The 18,110-nt window shown below is 39.6% G+C and overlaps 1 protein-coding gene across 1 annotated transcript in view; it reads left to right on the forward strand.

Annotated features, from left to right (window-relative positions):
• Cntnap5 (contactin associated protein family member 5) overlaps window positions 1–18,110 on the forward strand; it is a 954,245-nt gene that overhangs the window by 440,463 nt on the left and 495,672 nt on the right. The window contains 1 exon segment of the mRNA XM_042054039.1: window positions 1,907–2,091. Within this exon segment, the coding sequence (XP_041909973.1) occupies window positions 1,907–2,091 (185 nt within the window).

Consider the following 18,110-nt stretch of genomic DNA (forward strand, 5'->3'; position numbering starts at 1 on the left):
TTTTAAGTTGTTAGATATTTTATCTACTAGCTGTCACTTTTGATTTCATCTAAACATGTAGTTTTGTTCATAAATATTTAAAATATTTAAAAATATTATGAGAACCTTAAAAAATGCTGCTTGAACAGCTATCTAATACCCTTCTGTTGATTTTATATATATGTTTAATCTCCCTGCAAACTACTGAACATTATCTCCAAGTTTTAAATCATTAATCACTATTAATTTATTGCCTTAGGATACATTTTGAGAATGCAGATGACTAGGTTAAAGGACTAGGACTTAGAGATCCCCATCTAGTGTCCCAACTTTAGCTTAGCAGTATATCTTCCTGATCTGAACCTCAGTGGACCATGTTTTCTTCAGATCTCCATTCAAGATAGGGCACTAGTGGGGTTCAGATAGCACCAATTGCCTGCTTTCCTACATAAAGCAAGAACTGGGTGTCTAAATTCTAAATGAAGTAATGATGAAACACACTTGGAGATTTCCTCTGTGATCTCAAAGCAGGGATGCACTGTAAAAGAGAAGAGCTGGGTAGCCACCACCTTTTCCTATGTACTTTTCCTTTTGCCTGTGTTTATGTAGTCACCTGCCTTACTATTACGGGATTACACCAACACTGGAATTTTCAGAAGAGATAGCTCCACCTACCTCCATATTGTCTCTCTGTATGGCCATGATCAGTTCTGGTAGAGATCACAATGTTCTTTGGAAGAAGGTCAGAAAGAAGAGACAGGGGTGTTTATTAAGGCATTAGAATAATCTGACAATGGTGAGAATTCAAGGCTTATGGAATACCTAAATAATAAACCAACAAAATAGAATCAGATATTAATTCACCAGCCCTGTTTTTCAAGTATGCTAAGTGGAGCATCCCCATTCCAGCTTTGGCAGGAAGCCAGACATCATGACTCAGTGAGACAAACAGCACCATTAGTCCATACTAGAGGTAGAAGTGAGCATCCTAAAATGATATTAGCTTCTCCTGACTCCTGAATGTCACATAATGCCACCTGTGCACATGTGAGTACAGATAAGGTCAAGAATTACATAGTACAAGAAAGAAGAAACACATTTAGGTATCATATTATGAAGAGGTGGGGACATAAACTATTCTCTAAAATGGAAACCAATGTATCGGGAGACTAAATAATGTTTTGGTGTGTAAAGGTGCTTGCTGTGAAACCAGATGGGTTAGAGTATACAGCAGCACACACACGAGAAGAAGAGAAGCAACTTTACAGACATGAACTCATGTACTTCCATTCTTGCGCACACCCTCACACACATGATATTTATAAGAATTTTAAAAATTACGTATCAGTAATGATAGCTGCCCCTTAAATTTGAGAGAAAATTTTGTGTTGTGGCAGTCATAACTTTTTTGGTAGACAGACTCAATTCATGGTGTAGGCACTAGACAGTTGCAGCTGGAATGGTTGTCTTTCTCTGCTCCTATGTGCACAGATACTCTGTATGACTATTGGCATCCTCCCAAGCCAGTTCAAGATCTGATTTCCTCATTTAAAATATTAGAAAACATGTGGGTATAAATCTAGTTATCTTTTTTCTGAATATGGAAACTTCTTTTTTAAATTTTATTCCTTTGGCCAATACTTTAAGCATTCCTGTCACCAAGCAATTACTGGTGCCCCAGAACCATTATGTTTCCTTTTGGGAAGTGGGGATGTGTATTATTTGAGCTAAAACCCGGTTCTGAAATCTGTGGGAAAAGCCTGTAGATTCCTGCAGAGGGTTTTGTGGTGTGCAGGTGTGCACCGTGGAGGGACAGCTCAAGTGGCGTTTATTTGAAGAAACCCTAGGAAGTCAGTACTCAGTGCTGTTGATGGGCAGGATTCAAAGCTACATGGGCTAAGACTCCATCCTGTTTTCCCCTCTGCAGATGACAGCAAAGCTAGACTCAGCAGCATCGCACCCTCTGTTGTGCTGGGCAGCCTTCTGGATGACCAGCACTGGCACTCGGTTCTCCTGGAGCGTGTGGGCAAACAGGCAAACTTCACTGTGGACACAAACACACAGCACTTCAGGACCAAGGGTGAGACTGATGTCCTGGACATTGACTATGAGGTAAGTCAGTCCTCCCTGCTAGTTCCCAGGAGTAGGTTGTCTGTAAATAGCACCTTTACGTTCCTCCATCTGGGCTAGGTCTGGAAATGCTTTTGCCGAGCTGTGTGCAGCTAATGAGGTATCAAGAGTGCCAGCTAAAATCAATACTTCTTTTTTACTTTCTGTATGCACATATGTATGCATGTGGGTAGTCATGTATGCCTTTGTGTATGTATGTGCATGTGTGTATCTTAGGTTCATATTTGTTGCTGGTAAACAAACAACAACAAAACAATCTGCTAACAAGGGGTTTATTTAGCTTATGATTCCTGATTGTTACCCATCATTTCACAGAAGTCAAGGCAAGAACTCAAATAGTCATTCACATTTCATCTACAGTCAAGAGGAAAGATAATAAATGCAGTTGTATTACTTGTTTCTTGTCAAGAAGCTTTCTTCTCACTTATATAGTTCAGAGCCTGCCACATGAGATTGTGTAGATTCAGACCAGTCTAATAAAGACTCAATTGACTCTTACTAGGTAATGCTAAGCCATAACAAGTGGACCTTTAAAGCTAACCATGTGTATGTGTCTTTAAAAGTGTGTGTGTGTGTGTGTGTGTGTGTTTGCGCTCATGCTCGTGCGGGCTTATGAGTATATATGTACTTGCAGCTTCCCGAAGTTATCTGTTAGTTATATATAACCATTCATTAACAAAAGCTTTAATTAGTTGGAGTATTAAAAGATACAGAAAATATTAACAAAATCTTGTATGTGCACTAGAAAAATGGCTCAGCTAGTAAAGGGATTTGTTGTCAAGCTTGATGACTTGAATTCAGTTTGCCAGAACCACATGGTGGAATTCTAATTTCTACAAATTGCCAGTGGTCTTAAAACCCGTGCTCTCATAGGGTCCCTGGTCTTTTACATCCATGCCCATTTGCACTTCTAGCTAGTAAGCTAGAACTGCTTTTCCCTTTTCTGTGCTACTAGGGACTAACCCTAGAGCCATGATGGAAGATATCAGTGGACTGCATCAAGCTAAAGGCGGCTGCAATTCTTCTAGTCTAATAGTCAAGTACAACAGGGCCAGTGACCAGGGGACTGAGGAGAGAAGGATGGGACCGTCATGGTAGGGCTGGGAGAAAAGGGGGCTTTCTGCTCATGCAGTGAAGCACATGTCTTCCAGAAGGAGACCTCACTGGGTCGTTACTGAAGGTTACAGCTAGCCTGATCAGAAGGTACGACCTAAGATGTGTGCAGCAGGTTCCAAGGTCGGAAACTCCAACAACGCAATGGGCAGAGTTTAAACAATAGCATGATATGCATAAGTCGGCTAAGTACAAGAGGGCCAAAGACCAGATTTCAGGAACTTTGAAAGCTGCCTGGTAGACATTGTCTATAATTAAAACATAAACTGCATAAACTTGATTAAATAGGTTGGGAATTAAATTAAATGAAATAATTTTGAGAAAATAAATTTGGTAATTTCTAATTACTTTTCTTTGTAATTATTCCTCATTTATCTACTTGTACACCAGAATGTTGTAACTTCTCTGTCTGGTGAAGGTCTTGTCTTATACCTACGATGTAGACAAATGCTCCAATTTGAAGTTTGACTCATTGTTTTATAGATGGCCTGGGCTGGGAGTCTGTTAACCTTATACCTGATTGAAAGCTCCTTTTTCTATGGCTTAATTGTGGAAGGTTAATATTTGCTTGTGTTATTTGGGATTGATACTAGAGGTACTCACATGTTAGGAAGCCATGTTACCAGTAAGCTATAGACACAGTCCATTCATTAGCTTTTCAATTAAATTAAAACCATGATGTTATTTTAAGAGAGGATCTCATATAGGCCAGGATGTTATTGAACTGTCAGAGGACTAATCCCTTTGCCTTTATTTCCTCAGTACTAGGATTAAATAAAGCCCACGCTGTCATTGAACTCTCAAAGGACTAATCCCTCTGCCTTTATTTCCTGGGCACTAGGATTACAGGTGTATACCCCACATTCTCCTCCATGTGGTGCTAAAGTTGTAATTTACCAACAATGCTGCATCCCCAGCCAATGCCCCCCCCCCCCTGTTTTTTTTTGTTTTTGTTTTTCGAGACAGGGTTTCTCTGTGGTTTTGTAGCCTGCCCTGGAACTAGCTCTTGTAGACCAGGCTGGTCTCGAACTCACAGAGATCCTCCTGACTCTGCTTCCCAAGTGCTGGGATGTCCTTTTTTTTTAAATTCAAGAAAAGATTTCATTAAATTATCTGCCTTATCCTACTGAGTATGGGATATACAGGCCTGTTCCGCCAGATGGACAAGACTGATTTTTTTTTCATTCTTAAAGGTTCATAAAAAAAGAAAGGTGGGAGGAAAGGAAAAAAGGAAGAAAGGAAGGAAGGAAGGAAGGAAGGAAGGAAGGAAGGAAGGAAATGTGACAGAAATTTTGATTACAGATAAAGATTTAGAAAAATATATCATAAAGGACCAAAAGCCTCTAAGAATCAGCTCATTATGTTAGAATATAACAAAGATAAACACATTGCTTATCTTTATTAAATTTTATGCGATGTATTCTTTAGTTAGAATAAGATTATTAATTTTGTGCACACATGCAGTTGCACTTGTAAATTCTTGGGGTGTGTGTGTGTGTGTCTGTGTGTGTTTGTATGTGTCCCCCACTAAGGACAATAAGAGCATATAATACTTTTGCAGAGGACTTGAGTTTAATTCCCAAACACACAGAGATAAAATATAACTCCCTCTGTCTTCTGTGACAGGGATTTGACATCTTCTTCTTGTCTCTTGGGACATTTGTACTCATAGGAATAAATATCATTCATATGGATACATATAACATTTTTGAAATAAAAGAAATTAGCCAAAGATTAACTGATAGAGCATATATAGGCCTTTATAAGTAATCTAAATGATGGTGAATAAAGAATATTGAACAACTATTTGAAGGGTAGCTAGCAATTTTAATTATTTATTTCAGGGCCCAGACCACTAAGCAATTCCTAAAATTATATTGAGTAGAACCCACTTAGGCTTCATCCAGACCTACTGAGTCAGAAATTCTATGAGAGGGACCTGCTGCCTTTACTCAGAAATCCTGAAGGCAATTCTTATACTTCCAAGTATCTCTCCATCATCCAGGACATCAGGATAGTAACTCAAGACAGGAACTTTATGGCAGGGACTGAAGCAGAAACCATGGAGGAGTTCTTCTTACTGGCTTGTGCCTAATGGCTTCTCATTAAGATGAGCTTAGGATGCTTCTTATTTATGACAGGGCTAGGAACAAAATCCCCATTAAAGGCACCACTCATTAGGAGGAAGGATTTCATGCATCAATTACCAATCATGAACATACCCCACAAGTTTCTCCAGAAGCCAGTCTAGTAGGGAAATGTTTGATTAGGTAAAATGAACTGGATGGGAACCCCCCTATTGTGTCACCACTCCCTGGGAAGAGATCCTGGGTGATATTAAAAAAAGAAAGTGTGCTGAGCACAAGCACTAATTGCTCTCTTTTTTTGATAGTGGGTAGCATGTGACCAGCTGCTTCAAACTTTATTCTGCCACGATGTACTGTAACCTTGAACACTGAGCAGATACAAGCCCTTCCTTCCTTAAGTTGCTCTTTCAGGGTATTTTATCAGGAAAAGAAACTAGACAAGAATGGATTGTTGGACAATGACTAGGAAGCCTTAGGACACAATTTAAGACCCTGGAAGGATAGGGAATTAAAGGGTTATATATAAAGAAAAAATGGAAAGATTAGGAGCAGACCTTCTCTTTTTTCAATCATTATCATGAAACTTATGATAGGTATTTTTCTTTAATCCGAACTTCTGCTCAGTATAGTATAGATAATATAGGTCATTCAGTGACTTCAAAAGACACATTGACATTCTGTGACTCAAAAGACAGGATACCAGGTAGGTATTTTTGAATTGTTGAAAACTGAACATCTTTGAGTACCCATCACTTTCTTATGTCAACTTGTTTAATTGATTGAAAAAACAAAGAGAACACAGCAGCTTAGATTTACATCAAAGCACAGAAGTTTCTTTAATGAACTTGAAAATAACATTGACAAAAAGAATACCATAATGTCATTGTTCAATCTCACCATTATTTCAAATACTTTCATGTCCAAGGTGACTTCTAAAATCGATGCCATTACCTAATTCACCATTGACTTGCGAGCCCGTGTGCCAGTGTATGATCTTACTTGTAAAGCTATTCTATGAGATCACAGCTGTTTGACATTGAAATGATTGATAGTTTTTAGGGAATGAAACTCAATGATGTCACTTAGTTTATGAAGTCGGAGACCCTTTCTTCCACTATCCTTGCCTGTGAGAAACATTCCTTAAGAACAAAACTCTTTGAAATATTTCTCTTAAGCAGTTGCTGCTTCAGGAACCTTAAACTTTTGCCAGAATGTACAGACAGGTTGCTCTAGATATCAGAAAAAGAAGACAAATTGAGGGGGTGGTGGACACCAGCTGTACGGGAAGACAAGAATTATGTGTCCTAAGTCTTTAGCCTTGAAGAATTACTTCAAAGTAGATGAGGAGAAGAAAGAGCCTTCTAGGTGGAGGGCAATGTTGTATTCAGTTGTTTCCCACCCACAAGCTGGCATAAACCTAAAAGTTAAGAACTTGAAATTTCACCTACTCAGAAGCAAAACCACTGCAGCTGTTAGTAAGAGTGCCACTGAACATTGCTATTCATATCAGAAGATAGGCTCCATCACAGTGCATTCTCTTAGCAGAAATCACACTCCAGGTTCTTCCTTGAGCTTTGTGTACATGTGAGATATAGACTCCTACAGTTGATAGGATGCTGACGCCATTTCCTAGGACCCACTGTCAGAGCATGCCAGGATATTTTCCAGATCTCCTTTGTTACAGTTTGTTTCAGGGCTAATTATATTACACAACTCTATCTTCATTTATAAGCTTTACCAAAGTGTAGAACTCGTGATAAAAAATATGGTACCTATGACTCCTTTTAGACCATGTGCTTTGAATCAAAAGGGTCATTGAGACTCATATTTACATACTTGGACCCAATTACTGGAACTGTTTGGGAGGGATTAGGAGATGTGCTCTTGTTGGAGGACGTGTGTCACTGGGAGAAGGACTCTGAACTTTAAAAAAGGCCAAGCTTTTTCCAATTAGCTCTCCTTGTCTGCACAGTGTTTATGAACCAAAATATAAGTTCGCAGCTACTGCTCCAGTCCTATTCCTGCCTGCCTGCAGCTATCTGTGCTCCACCCCATGTTGGTCATGTACATTAATCCCCTGAAACTGGGAGCCTGAATGAGCTTTTACTATAATTGTCCTTGCTCAAGCTGTCTTATCACAGCAATAGAATGCATTCCCATTAGTAACTTTGTAACATTTTGTGAATCAGCTGGTGTAGTATTTGTCTTCATAAGATGTTTGCAGCTGTCTGCTTTGATTCTGTCCCATATACAACAGAGATCAGGTTTTACAAAATCCTGACAAGCAGGTAAGAAGTAGGGAGATGATGGACAGCTCCTGGAATGTTCTCCACACACACATCACTGAAACCACAAACTGATCTAAATGTTGGAGAAGATGACAGATGGCATTCTCTCTCCCCACAACCTGGAGCCAGAAGCAGTTTAGAAAGATATTTTTAGGACCTTTGTCCTCCGGTGTCCCTAAAGTTCAAGAAGTCCTTTGCTTTTAAGAGGTTTCAGTGATCTCATTTCATATCATTCCCTAATAAGTACCCTAAATCATATAAACATTAAAAAAATATGGCTTACACCCAGACATTCCATACACACTAGGAGAAATTTTAAAAAATCTTAAATTAAGATATCAAAAAAAAGAACAAAAATCTAAAAATATCTAAAACTAAGCAACAACAACAATGACAACAACCAGGAACCATGCAAAACTCCAAACCTAGACTAACTAAAATCATTGAACACTTGAATTCACATGTGTGGAAGGTTTGAGAGAAGTCTCATCTAGTAAGAGTACATACTGTCCTTCCAGAGAACCCAAGCTGAGTCCCATTCTGCACAAGGGGAGCTCCCAAATGCTTGTAATTCCAGCTCCAGAGGATCTGATGCCATCTTTAGAGCAACTGCACTCATGTACAAGTACACACACACACGTGTGCACACACACACACACTTATAACTACATTATTTTCTTTAAAAATAGCTAAAATTCCCAGTCCAGCTGGAGTTGGTGGGTTCTCATTAGCTCAGGTAAACTGTTTCAGTGGATGAACCCTTCAAGGTCTTGACCTCTTTGCTCATATTCTCATTCCTTCTACTCTTCAAGTAGACCTTAGGAGCTCAGTCCAGTGCTCTGATGTGGGTCTCTGGATCTGTTTCCATTTGTTGTTGGATGAAGGTTCTATGGTGATATTTAAGATAATCATCAGTCTGACTACAGGGCAACTCAAAATCAGGTCCCTCCCCTCTATTGATTAGGGTCTTAGGTGGGGTCATCCTTGTGGATTCCTGGGAATTTCTCTAGAGCCATGTTTCTGTTAACCTATAATGACTCCCTCAATCAAGATATCTCTTTCTTTGCTCTCACCTCTGTCCTTCCTCAATCTCGACTATCCCATTCCCTCAAGTTCTCCTCAACCCTCCCTTTCTCCCTTCCTCTTTCCCTTCTACCCTTCCTTCTCCCCCCAGCTCCCATGCTCCCAATTTTGTCAGACAATCTTATCTTTTTTCATTTTCCAGGTGTGTCTATATATGTTTTTCTTTGGGTTCACCTTATTACTTAGCTTCTGTAGGATCATGAACTATAGGCTCAATGTCTTTTGTTTAGAGCTAGTATCCACTTATGAGTCAGTACATACCATATTCATCTTTTTGGGTCTGTGTTAACTCACTCAGGATAGTGTTTTCTAATTCCATCCATTTGTATGCAAAATTCAAGACCATGAAGTTTTCAGCCACTGAAACAGTTTACCTGAGCTAATGGGAGCTCACTAACTCCAGGTGGACTTAGAAGGAGCAAGCATAGGACCAATCTAATCCCTCTGAATGCGGTTAATAGTTGGACAGCTGGGCCAGACTGTGGGGCCACTAGCAGTGGCACTGGGATTTAACTCTACTGCATGTACTGGCTTTTTGGAATCTTATTCTCTTTGGATGTATATTTTGCTCAGCCTAGATATGGTAGAGAGGATTTTGGACCTTCTACAAAGCAATGTGCCTTACCCTCTCTGAGGATTAGATGGGGTGGGGTGAGAGGATGTGTGGAGGAAATGGAAAGCAGGGAGAGAGTGGAAATTTGAATTGGTATTTTTTTAAATCTAATAAATTAAGTTTAAAAATTTATCTGAATTTGCATGTGTGAGGTAGAGGTGGGGACACTACCTTCAATCCCAGCTCGGCTCTTGAGAAATATAGGCAGAAGTTCATCCTAGGTTATGTAGAGTTTGTAAGCAGCTTGAGCTACCTGAGACCCTTTCTAGAAAATAAACAAATAACTTATGTAGGCAAACAATGAAGTGTAGTGGCCACAAACAAATAAGCAAAAGTCATGAAAACAGGAGAGAGACTGGTTAGAAAAAGGGTGCCAGTGGGAAGGGAGTAAGCGACAACAATGGTAAAAAGTATGGTTATGATAATTGTATATATATTGCAAACATATGTAATAAAATTGTATAAGAATGAATTGCTCTTATGAAATAAATAAGTGCATAATATCAATAGAACTTCAAGATTAACTATATAGGAATACTTGGAGAAAATTAAATAATAGTTTTATCATTTGAAAACATGAAGTTTCTTCTAAGTATGACATAGATTCCAGAGGACCAGAAGTAAAACATGCAATTTTTATTTCTACAAACACTTTGAAAGTCCTTCCATTAAAAAGTACATGTTTATTGGCATCATATAATACAATATAACTTACAATATTGTTATAAAAATGTCTTTTAACAGATTAATGAATATAGTTTTGACAAATCAACTTACCTAAAGAAAGAAAGACAACAAAAGATCACAGATAAATTAATAATATAAAGCATTTTTTCACATTTGCAAAAACATGTTCTTTGTGATTGCCAAGATCAACACCTTGAGGCATGCTGTATTAGTATGTAAATAAGAAAGCTGTATTTCAAATCATGCTGTATTTCATTGTTGGTATTATAATAAATATAATATTTGAGAAATAATAGTATCATTTAAAAGAAGACTTTTTTACACACCCAAATTGAGTTTCCCGAAATTTGTGTATATATATACTAAGAATTTTTTAAGAAGTGCAAAAATAATGAAAACAGCTTTTTACTGCCGTACTAGTCAAGCCATTGTTTCACTAGATGACACTTCTTGGCAAGTCATTATGGCAACTCACAGAGTTTGTGGCTGGGTAGACCACTGATGCCTTTGTACTATGATGAGCTGGTTGGGAGAAAGCTCCTTCACATCTACCTTGATTTTTATTATCCAATGACCAAACTGTGCGTGTCTTCAGCAGTAAAATATTTCCATCAAGTTCTTGTGGACAACCAAAATGATAACAATAGCCTGTATAATTTTGATGAATTCTGATGGAAAAAGTGTCCACAATCCAAAGGGTTTGTAATTAATAAATTTTGGTCAGCCCCACATTAGAGTTAGCTCACTGGAGTGTCACAATGACATTGTTTGTGTCCACACAGACAAAAGCTCATACTAGGGCCCATCTGATGAACAATGGCACGGTTTTCCTGGGTCATCTGGTATATGACATGGTAGAGGCTTGTTTTTTTTAAAATTAATTAATTTATTTTGTATACAGTGTTCTGTCTGCATGTATGCCTGCAGGCCAGAAGAGGGTACCAGATTTCATTACAGATAGTTGTGAGCCACCATGTGGTTGCTGGGAATTGAACTCAGGACCTCTGGAAGAACAATCAGTGCTCTTAACCTCTGAGCCATCTCTCTAGCCCGGTAGAGGCTTATTAAATGGTTGCCGTCTCCAACTCAGGTGTATAACTTCAAGGATTTCAGGGGACAGTCTCCTATATTGTTTAGATTCTGATGGGGACTGAGTTCTCACAACCCCAGTCTTAGAGTTCAGCTGCACCTATAAAGTTTAAGTGAAGCATGCTTGAATTCCTCAGAAAAGGTAATTTCTTGATTCACATGATGGTCATCTAACACTCTCTGTTGAGGATCATCTAAACATACAGAGATAGGTGCATGGGGAGCCACAAAGTTTGGACCTTTGTTTTCTTAGTGCAAATCAAAAACAATGCAACATAAAACTAATTCTTATCTTCACCACTTAACAGATTCTGTCCTATTGGATCTCATGTAGGGTAGGAGTATTTTACAGAAACATGAAAAAATATAGTACACTTGTTGGAAGAAATGAAACAGTCCTGTGTGTTCTGGTATGGTACCATTTCCTCTCTCTCTCTCTCTCTCTCCATCTCTTTCTTTCTCTTTATATATATGTGTGTGTGTGTGTGTGTGTGTGTGTGTGTGTGTGTGTGTGTGTGTATGTGTGTGTGTGTATTTAAGAAAGGGTTTCTCTGTGTAGCAGCCCTGACTGATACGGAAATCTCTTTGTGGACTAGGCTGGTCTCAAATTCACAGCTATTCCCCTGTCTGTGCCTCCAGAATGCTGAGATAAAAGGCATACCCCACCACTCCTGCCTCTTTTTTTTTTTTTTTTTGCTTTTGAAATGCAGTTTTTAAAAAGTTTTGTTTATTTATGTATATGAGTGCTGTATTTGCATCTATTCCTGAATGACAGAAGGGGGCATCAGGCAGAAGAGGGCATCAGATCCCATTGTAGATAGAATCTCAGAAGCGGTCAGTGGTTTTAGCCACTGAACCACTAAGTCATCTCTCAAGCCCCAAATCTTTCTGATAAGAAAAGAATTTAGTATGTAATGCAGCTTGACTAGTATATACTGTAAAATAAGAGATTATATAAACTTGAAAATGTTGAAGACTTGGTTTCAGCCCAGTTGATATAGTTAGTACCCACCAAACATTCAAAAAGCCTGAAGTTCCATTACCAAACATCTCATAAACTATGTAGGGTGGGTTGATTTTGTGTTCCCAGCACTTAGAAGGTAGAGGCAGGAAGATGAGAAGTTGAAAGTCATCCTTGGCTATAAAGCAAGTTTGAGGACCTCTTGGAATACATAAAATCTGTTTAAAAACAAGCAAAGAGTCACGCTGCGCTGTGTGTACATGCTCATGTGCAGCTGTGTTTCCATCACTCTGCCTACACATCTCCCTCCATAGCGCATCCTGGTGAACTCTCTACCTCAGCTTCCTGGCTGTTGACATTACAAGCACAAGCCACCTCTGCCTAGAGTAGAATAGTCCAGGGACAGGGTGACTGCTGAGCTTCAGAGGCACCATGTGACTCTGCTGGCTCCCATTCACCAGTGTTAAATGGTCCTCTCCACGTCTTTGCTAACATTTGCAATTTTCATTGTTTAAACCATGGTTTAAATGGGAAACTGCATTTTACTGTAGTCTTGATTTGTGTTTACCTGATGACTATGGTGTGGAACATCTTTTAATTTTTTTTAGTTGATCTTTGTATTTCTTTTATTTTTTCTCTCATGGTTTATTTTTTTTTATATTTAAAAATTTCCATCTCCTTCCCTCCTCCTCCCCCCTCCCTCCCCTCCTCCTCCCCCTTCCCTCCTCTCCTTCTCCCCCTTCCCTCCCCTCCCCTCCACCCATACCTCCCCTCCCTCCCTCTCAAGGCCAAGGAGCCATCAGGGTTCCCCACTCTATGCTAAGACCAAGGGTCCTCCCAACTCCCCCCTGGTCCAGGAAGGTGATCGACCAAGCTGAGAAGGCTCCCACAGAGCCCGTCCATGCAGAAGAATCAGAGCCCAGAGCCATTGTCCTTTGCTTCTCAGTCAGCCCCCGCTGTTGGCCACATTCAGAGAGACGAGTTTGGTCGCATGATCCATCAGTCCCATTCCAACTGGAGTTGGTGATCTCCCATTAGTTCTGTCCCACCGTCTCCATGAGTGAACGCACCCATCTCGTTCCTGACTTTCTCCCTCATGTTCTCGCTCCTTCTGCTCCTCATCAGGACCTTGGGAGCTCAGTCCAGTGCTCCAATGTGGGGCTCAGTCACCTTCCCCATCTGTCGCCAGCAGGAGGTTCCCTCACGGTCCTGACTTTCTTTCTCATGTTCTCTCTCATTCTGCTCCTCATCAGGACCTTGATCTTTGTATTTCTTTAAAAGAACTATCTGCTTGGGTTTGGTTTTTGTTTTTGTTTTTTTTTCCAGATATTTTTATCATTCAGTTTCTTGATCATGTTATGTTTGACAGCTCCAGCCACCTATCCATACTGAGGATACAGAAGGCAGGATTAAGTTTGTTGTTGTTGTTGTTTTTCCTAGATTTCTGTCTGAGGTTTTTAGTGGAGAGGAAACATGTTTGTGAAGATCAGAAGTCAGCTTCCAGTATCCTTGTCAGAGTGCCATAGATCTTCATAGTATGTTTTTATTTGAAGGGATTTTTATTTATTGTGTGTGTGTGTGTGTGTGTGTGTGTGTGTGTGATATGTCTGTATAGCTGCACAGGCACATGGCGTGTATGTGGAGATAACAGGACAACTTTTGAGAGTGCATTCTGTCCTCCCACTTTATTGAGGAAGAAACAGGAGACAACATGTTTCCACCATGTTACCTGCTCTACATTGGCTGGCTGGCTCCCCAAGCTTCTCAGGAGGCTCCTGCTACAGATGCTACCACTGCATCCAGCTTTTCACATGGGTTTCAGGGCTGGAATTCAGCGCAGCATGACTCCTGAGGGCTAAAGATGGAAACTAATGAACAACCGCCAGCTGGCAAAAGGATAAAGAATGATTTCAGTCAGAGCATGAATCTGAAAACAGCCGTCCAGGTCTGGTTTCCCATGACATTAATCCCTGCACTCAGAGGCAGAGGCAGGTGAATCTCTGTGAGTTTGAGGCCACCATGGTCGACAGAGTGAGTTCCAGGTCATCCAGGGCTACACAGTGAGATAGCTTCAACAGAAAAACCAAAACTGAGGGGAGGGGATCCTGATGATTGGAGGAATCCAGCTAAAAAGGATCACAAATTATAATTCTATCCATATGACATATGACATGTTCAAAATAGGTAAATTTACAGAAACTGAAAGGAAAACCCACTAAAAGTACTGCCTGAAAGCTGAGAGAGAATATATGGGCCATGAATTCTAGTGGATATCTGTTTCTTGGGAGCCTGGGGGGGTGGGGGCAGGCTGGGTGAAGAGAATATTCCAAAATTAGTGGTGATAACTGTGTGGCTCTATAATACTGAAAAAACAATGAAGTTTACATTTTAAATAGCTGAACTAATTGGAAGGCATATGCCATCTCCAATATCTCAATAAAGGTGTCTCTAAAGGCTGGAGATGTGGCAAGAAAAAAAAAAACAAGCAAAGAGTCTAGAAAGAAAACCAAACATAGAGAATACCGGAAGGATAATAAAGTTGTTGTTCAGGTAGAGGTTGACAGTGGGATGATAGAGATCTGACATTTCTTATTTATTTATTTATTTGTTTGTTTGTTCGTTCGTTTGTTCGTTTGTTTGTTTGTTTGTTTTTGAGACAGGGTTTCTCTGTGTAGTAGTCCTGGCTGTCCTAGAACTAGCTTTGGTAGACCAGGCTGTCTTTGAACTCACAGAGATTCGCCTGCCTTTGCCTCCCGAGTGCTGGGATTAAAGGTGTACACCACCACCATCTGACTGACATTTTATTTTTAATATTTATCATTAAATAACTTTTTAAATTTTGGGTCATGTTTTAAAAAGAAACAGAGATGGTATAAAGGATGAATTCTTAATGACATAGTCCTAACATGTGCTTTTAAAATTACTCAAATCTTTTTATTCACAGATTTTCTTTAAAAATTCGTTTTACTGGGCATGGTGGCACACACCTCTCTATGAGTTTGAGGCCAGCCTGATCTACATAGTGAATTTCAGGACAGCCACAGCTGTATAGAGAGACCTTGTGTCAATAGATGTATATATTGATAATATATATGTCACATATATATTTATACTGGTATACACACATATACATATATGTACATACCAGGCTTTTTCTTTTAGGCCAACAACCATCCCCAAAATCATGACACAGAGACTTATTATTAGTTTTCAATGTCTGGACTAATTTAGACACATTTCTGGCTAGCTCTTCAGCTTAAATTAACTTATTTCTCTTTATCTACTTTTGCCTTGAGACTCATTACCTTTCTTACTCCTGTATATATTACACTGCTTCTTTATGTCTGACTGGCTGGAGTATGTCTGGCTTCTTACCTAGGGCATGTCCCTTGTTCTCTCTTTCTCCTCTTCTTGTTCTTCCTTTTTCTACTGTGCCTAGATTTCTACTTCTATTCTCTCTCTCTCTCTCTCTCTCTCTCTCTCTCTCTCTCTCTCTCTCTCTCTCTCTCTCTCTCTCTCTGCCAGCCCCAGCACTCCTTTCTCTGTCTGGCTATTTGCCATTCAACTCTTTTTTAGAACAGCCAGGTGCCTTGGGCATGCAAGATGAAAATTATGAAATTCATAATTAAACAAATGCAGTATATACAAGTAACACATCTTTACACCGTTAAAAAATATTCTGCAGCATAAACAAATGTAACACATCTTTGCCTAATTAAAATAATAATAATATATATATATATATATATATATGCTTTCTGTTGTGATTTGTTTACTTTTAATTCATATTAAGATGCGTCTTACGTATGTACATATTCCTGTGTACATGTGAGTCTCCATTTATGTGTGTGCACATGTATGGGAGCCAGAGCTGCATACTATGTTTTTGACTTGCTCTCCTCCTAGATTATTTACTTATTTAAATGCATATATTTATTATTTAGATAGTTAGGGTAGGTCATATATATGTAACTTACTAGCATCTAAATAACTAAATAAATACATGCATCGGAATTTGTTTTTATTACAAGAGTTGAGATTTTTCTTCTTCCTTTTAATTTTTTCTATAAACTGCAGGTCTCTGATAATACAGGGGATATTTTTTAAACAAATAAATTATTTTCTTTGTGTCAATTAACATAGTATCAACCTAATCCTCATCCTACTCCATTACTGGTAAAATTTTCTCAAGTAGCCCAAAGCCTCTGGTCTTGAACTTATGCAATTGAAGATGGCTTTGATTTTCTAATTCTCCTTCATTTACACTTCAAAATTTGGGATTATAGGTATACTGTGCCTTACCCATTTTTTTTCTCATTTTTTTTATTAAAGATTTCCATCTCCTCCCCTCCTCCTCCCCCTTCCCTCCCCTCCCTTCCACCCATACCCCCACTCCACCCCTCTCCAAAGACAAAGAGCCATCAGGGTTCCCTTCACTATGTTAAGTCCAAGGTTCTCCCAGCTCCCCCTAAGTCCAGGAAGGTGAGCAACCAAACTGACAAGGCTCACAGTGAGCCCGTCCATGCTGTAGAGTTCATGGTCATTGCCATTGTCCTTGGTTTCTCAGTCCTCCTCCACCGTCAGCCACATTCAGAGTCCGGTGTGGTCCCCTGTTCCATCAGTCCCATTCCGACTGGACTTGGTGGTCATGAATATCTTGCATATCACCAAAGAACCTTCACCTGGCATTGGATGGAGAAAATGACAGAGCCCCACATAGGAGCACCGGACTGAGCTCTCAAGGTCCTGATGAGGAGCAAAAGGAGGGAGATCATGAGCAAGGAAGCCAGGACCGCGAGGAGTGTTTTTACCCATTGAGACGGTGGGACAGATCTAACGGGAGACCACCAAGCCTTACCCATTTTTGCAGTTTTCAAAATGGATCTAGGATCTCATGTGGACTAGGCAAACAGTCTACCAGCGGAGCTACCTCCTAGTCCCCCATAAGAAGGTGGTGATAAGGACCATATGCTCAGAGGCTGCCTTGCTGCAGTCCTTGCTAGTGCTTGGCTCTACCTACTGATCGCTTCTCTTTCACACTTAGAAGATTAAATGACCAGCAGGACACAGCAGGGCTGTTTATGTATGATTAAAATAACCAAAGATCTCCAGCAAATTAGTTTCCAAGACAATGCAAATTATAGATGCTATTGGTCTTTTCCTTCTGTGGAAACTAAGTTGCTAGATTAGTCTAAAAGGACTACAGAGAGAATACAGGGAATCCCATGAAAATAACACAAGAAAAATGAAAAATGATAAGATGCAGAAAAAAGAAAGAAGAAAAACCCTGAAGATAAATAGCATTTGTACTCTTGTATTGGTTTCCTTACTGTTGCTGTGCTGAAATACTCTGAAGTAACGTGAGGAAAGAAAAGGTTCATTTTGGCTTCTAGTTACAGAGGGATACCTTTCATCACTAGGGGTAAGGCAGAGGGCAGGAGCATGAGGACAGTTGTCACACTGTAACAGTGTAGAATCTTGAGCAAATGAAGTAGATCCAGCCTATGAAACCCCAAAGCCAACCTTAAGTGAAGCTCTTCACTAACAAGGCTCTTTCTCCTTAAGGCTCCAGAGCCGTTGTGGACAGCAGAATTCCCTTGAAAGATGTGCCTCCGAGGTACTTCTTATTCAAGTCACAACACTGATTTAACCTTTCAACCAGCCTTGCAGTGGGTAGAGTTCATGATGTATCTCATAGGTAGCTCCAAGACACCAGGAGAAGAACATGTCTTCAGTCCTCTTTCCTTATAGCCACAGAGTCACAGACACATGCTGTCCAGAGATTTATCAGAGTAAATGGTTCCTGTCTTGAAGACAGAGAAATAGCCTTTGACCTAGGAGCATGGATAATAGAACTGGGTCTGAACATTTTCTGGGAACGACTTTAGATCCTCTTGTGTCATTCCCTTTCCTTTTAATGTTCAATTTAAAATTGTGATCTAATATCTCCTCAGATTTTATAACTGTGAGTTGCCATAAAAGTTACTTTATAAGGCTTGTGTATATGCATATAATTCCTGAATGAGAATTAAGAGATAGGAGGATCCATGGGATTTGCTGGAAAGGTATTCTAGCTTAGT

Source organism: Arvicola amphibius, chromosome 12 (assembly GCF_903992535.2).
Source record: "Arvicola amphibius chromosome 12, mArvAmp1.2, whole genome shotgun sequence".
Lineage (NCBI taxonomy): Eukaryota > Metazoa > Chordata > Mammalia > Rodentia > Cricetidae > Arvicola > Arvicola amphibius.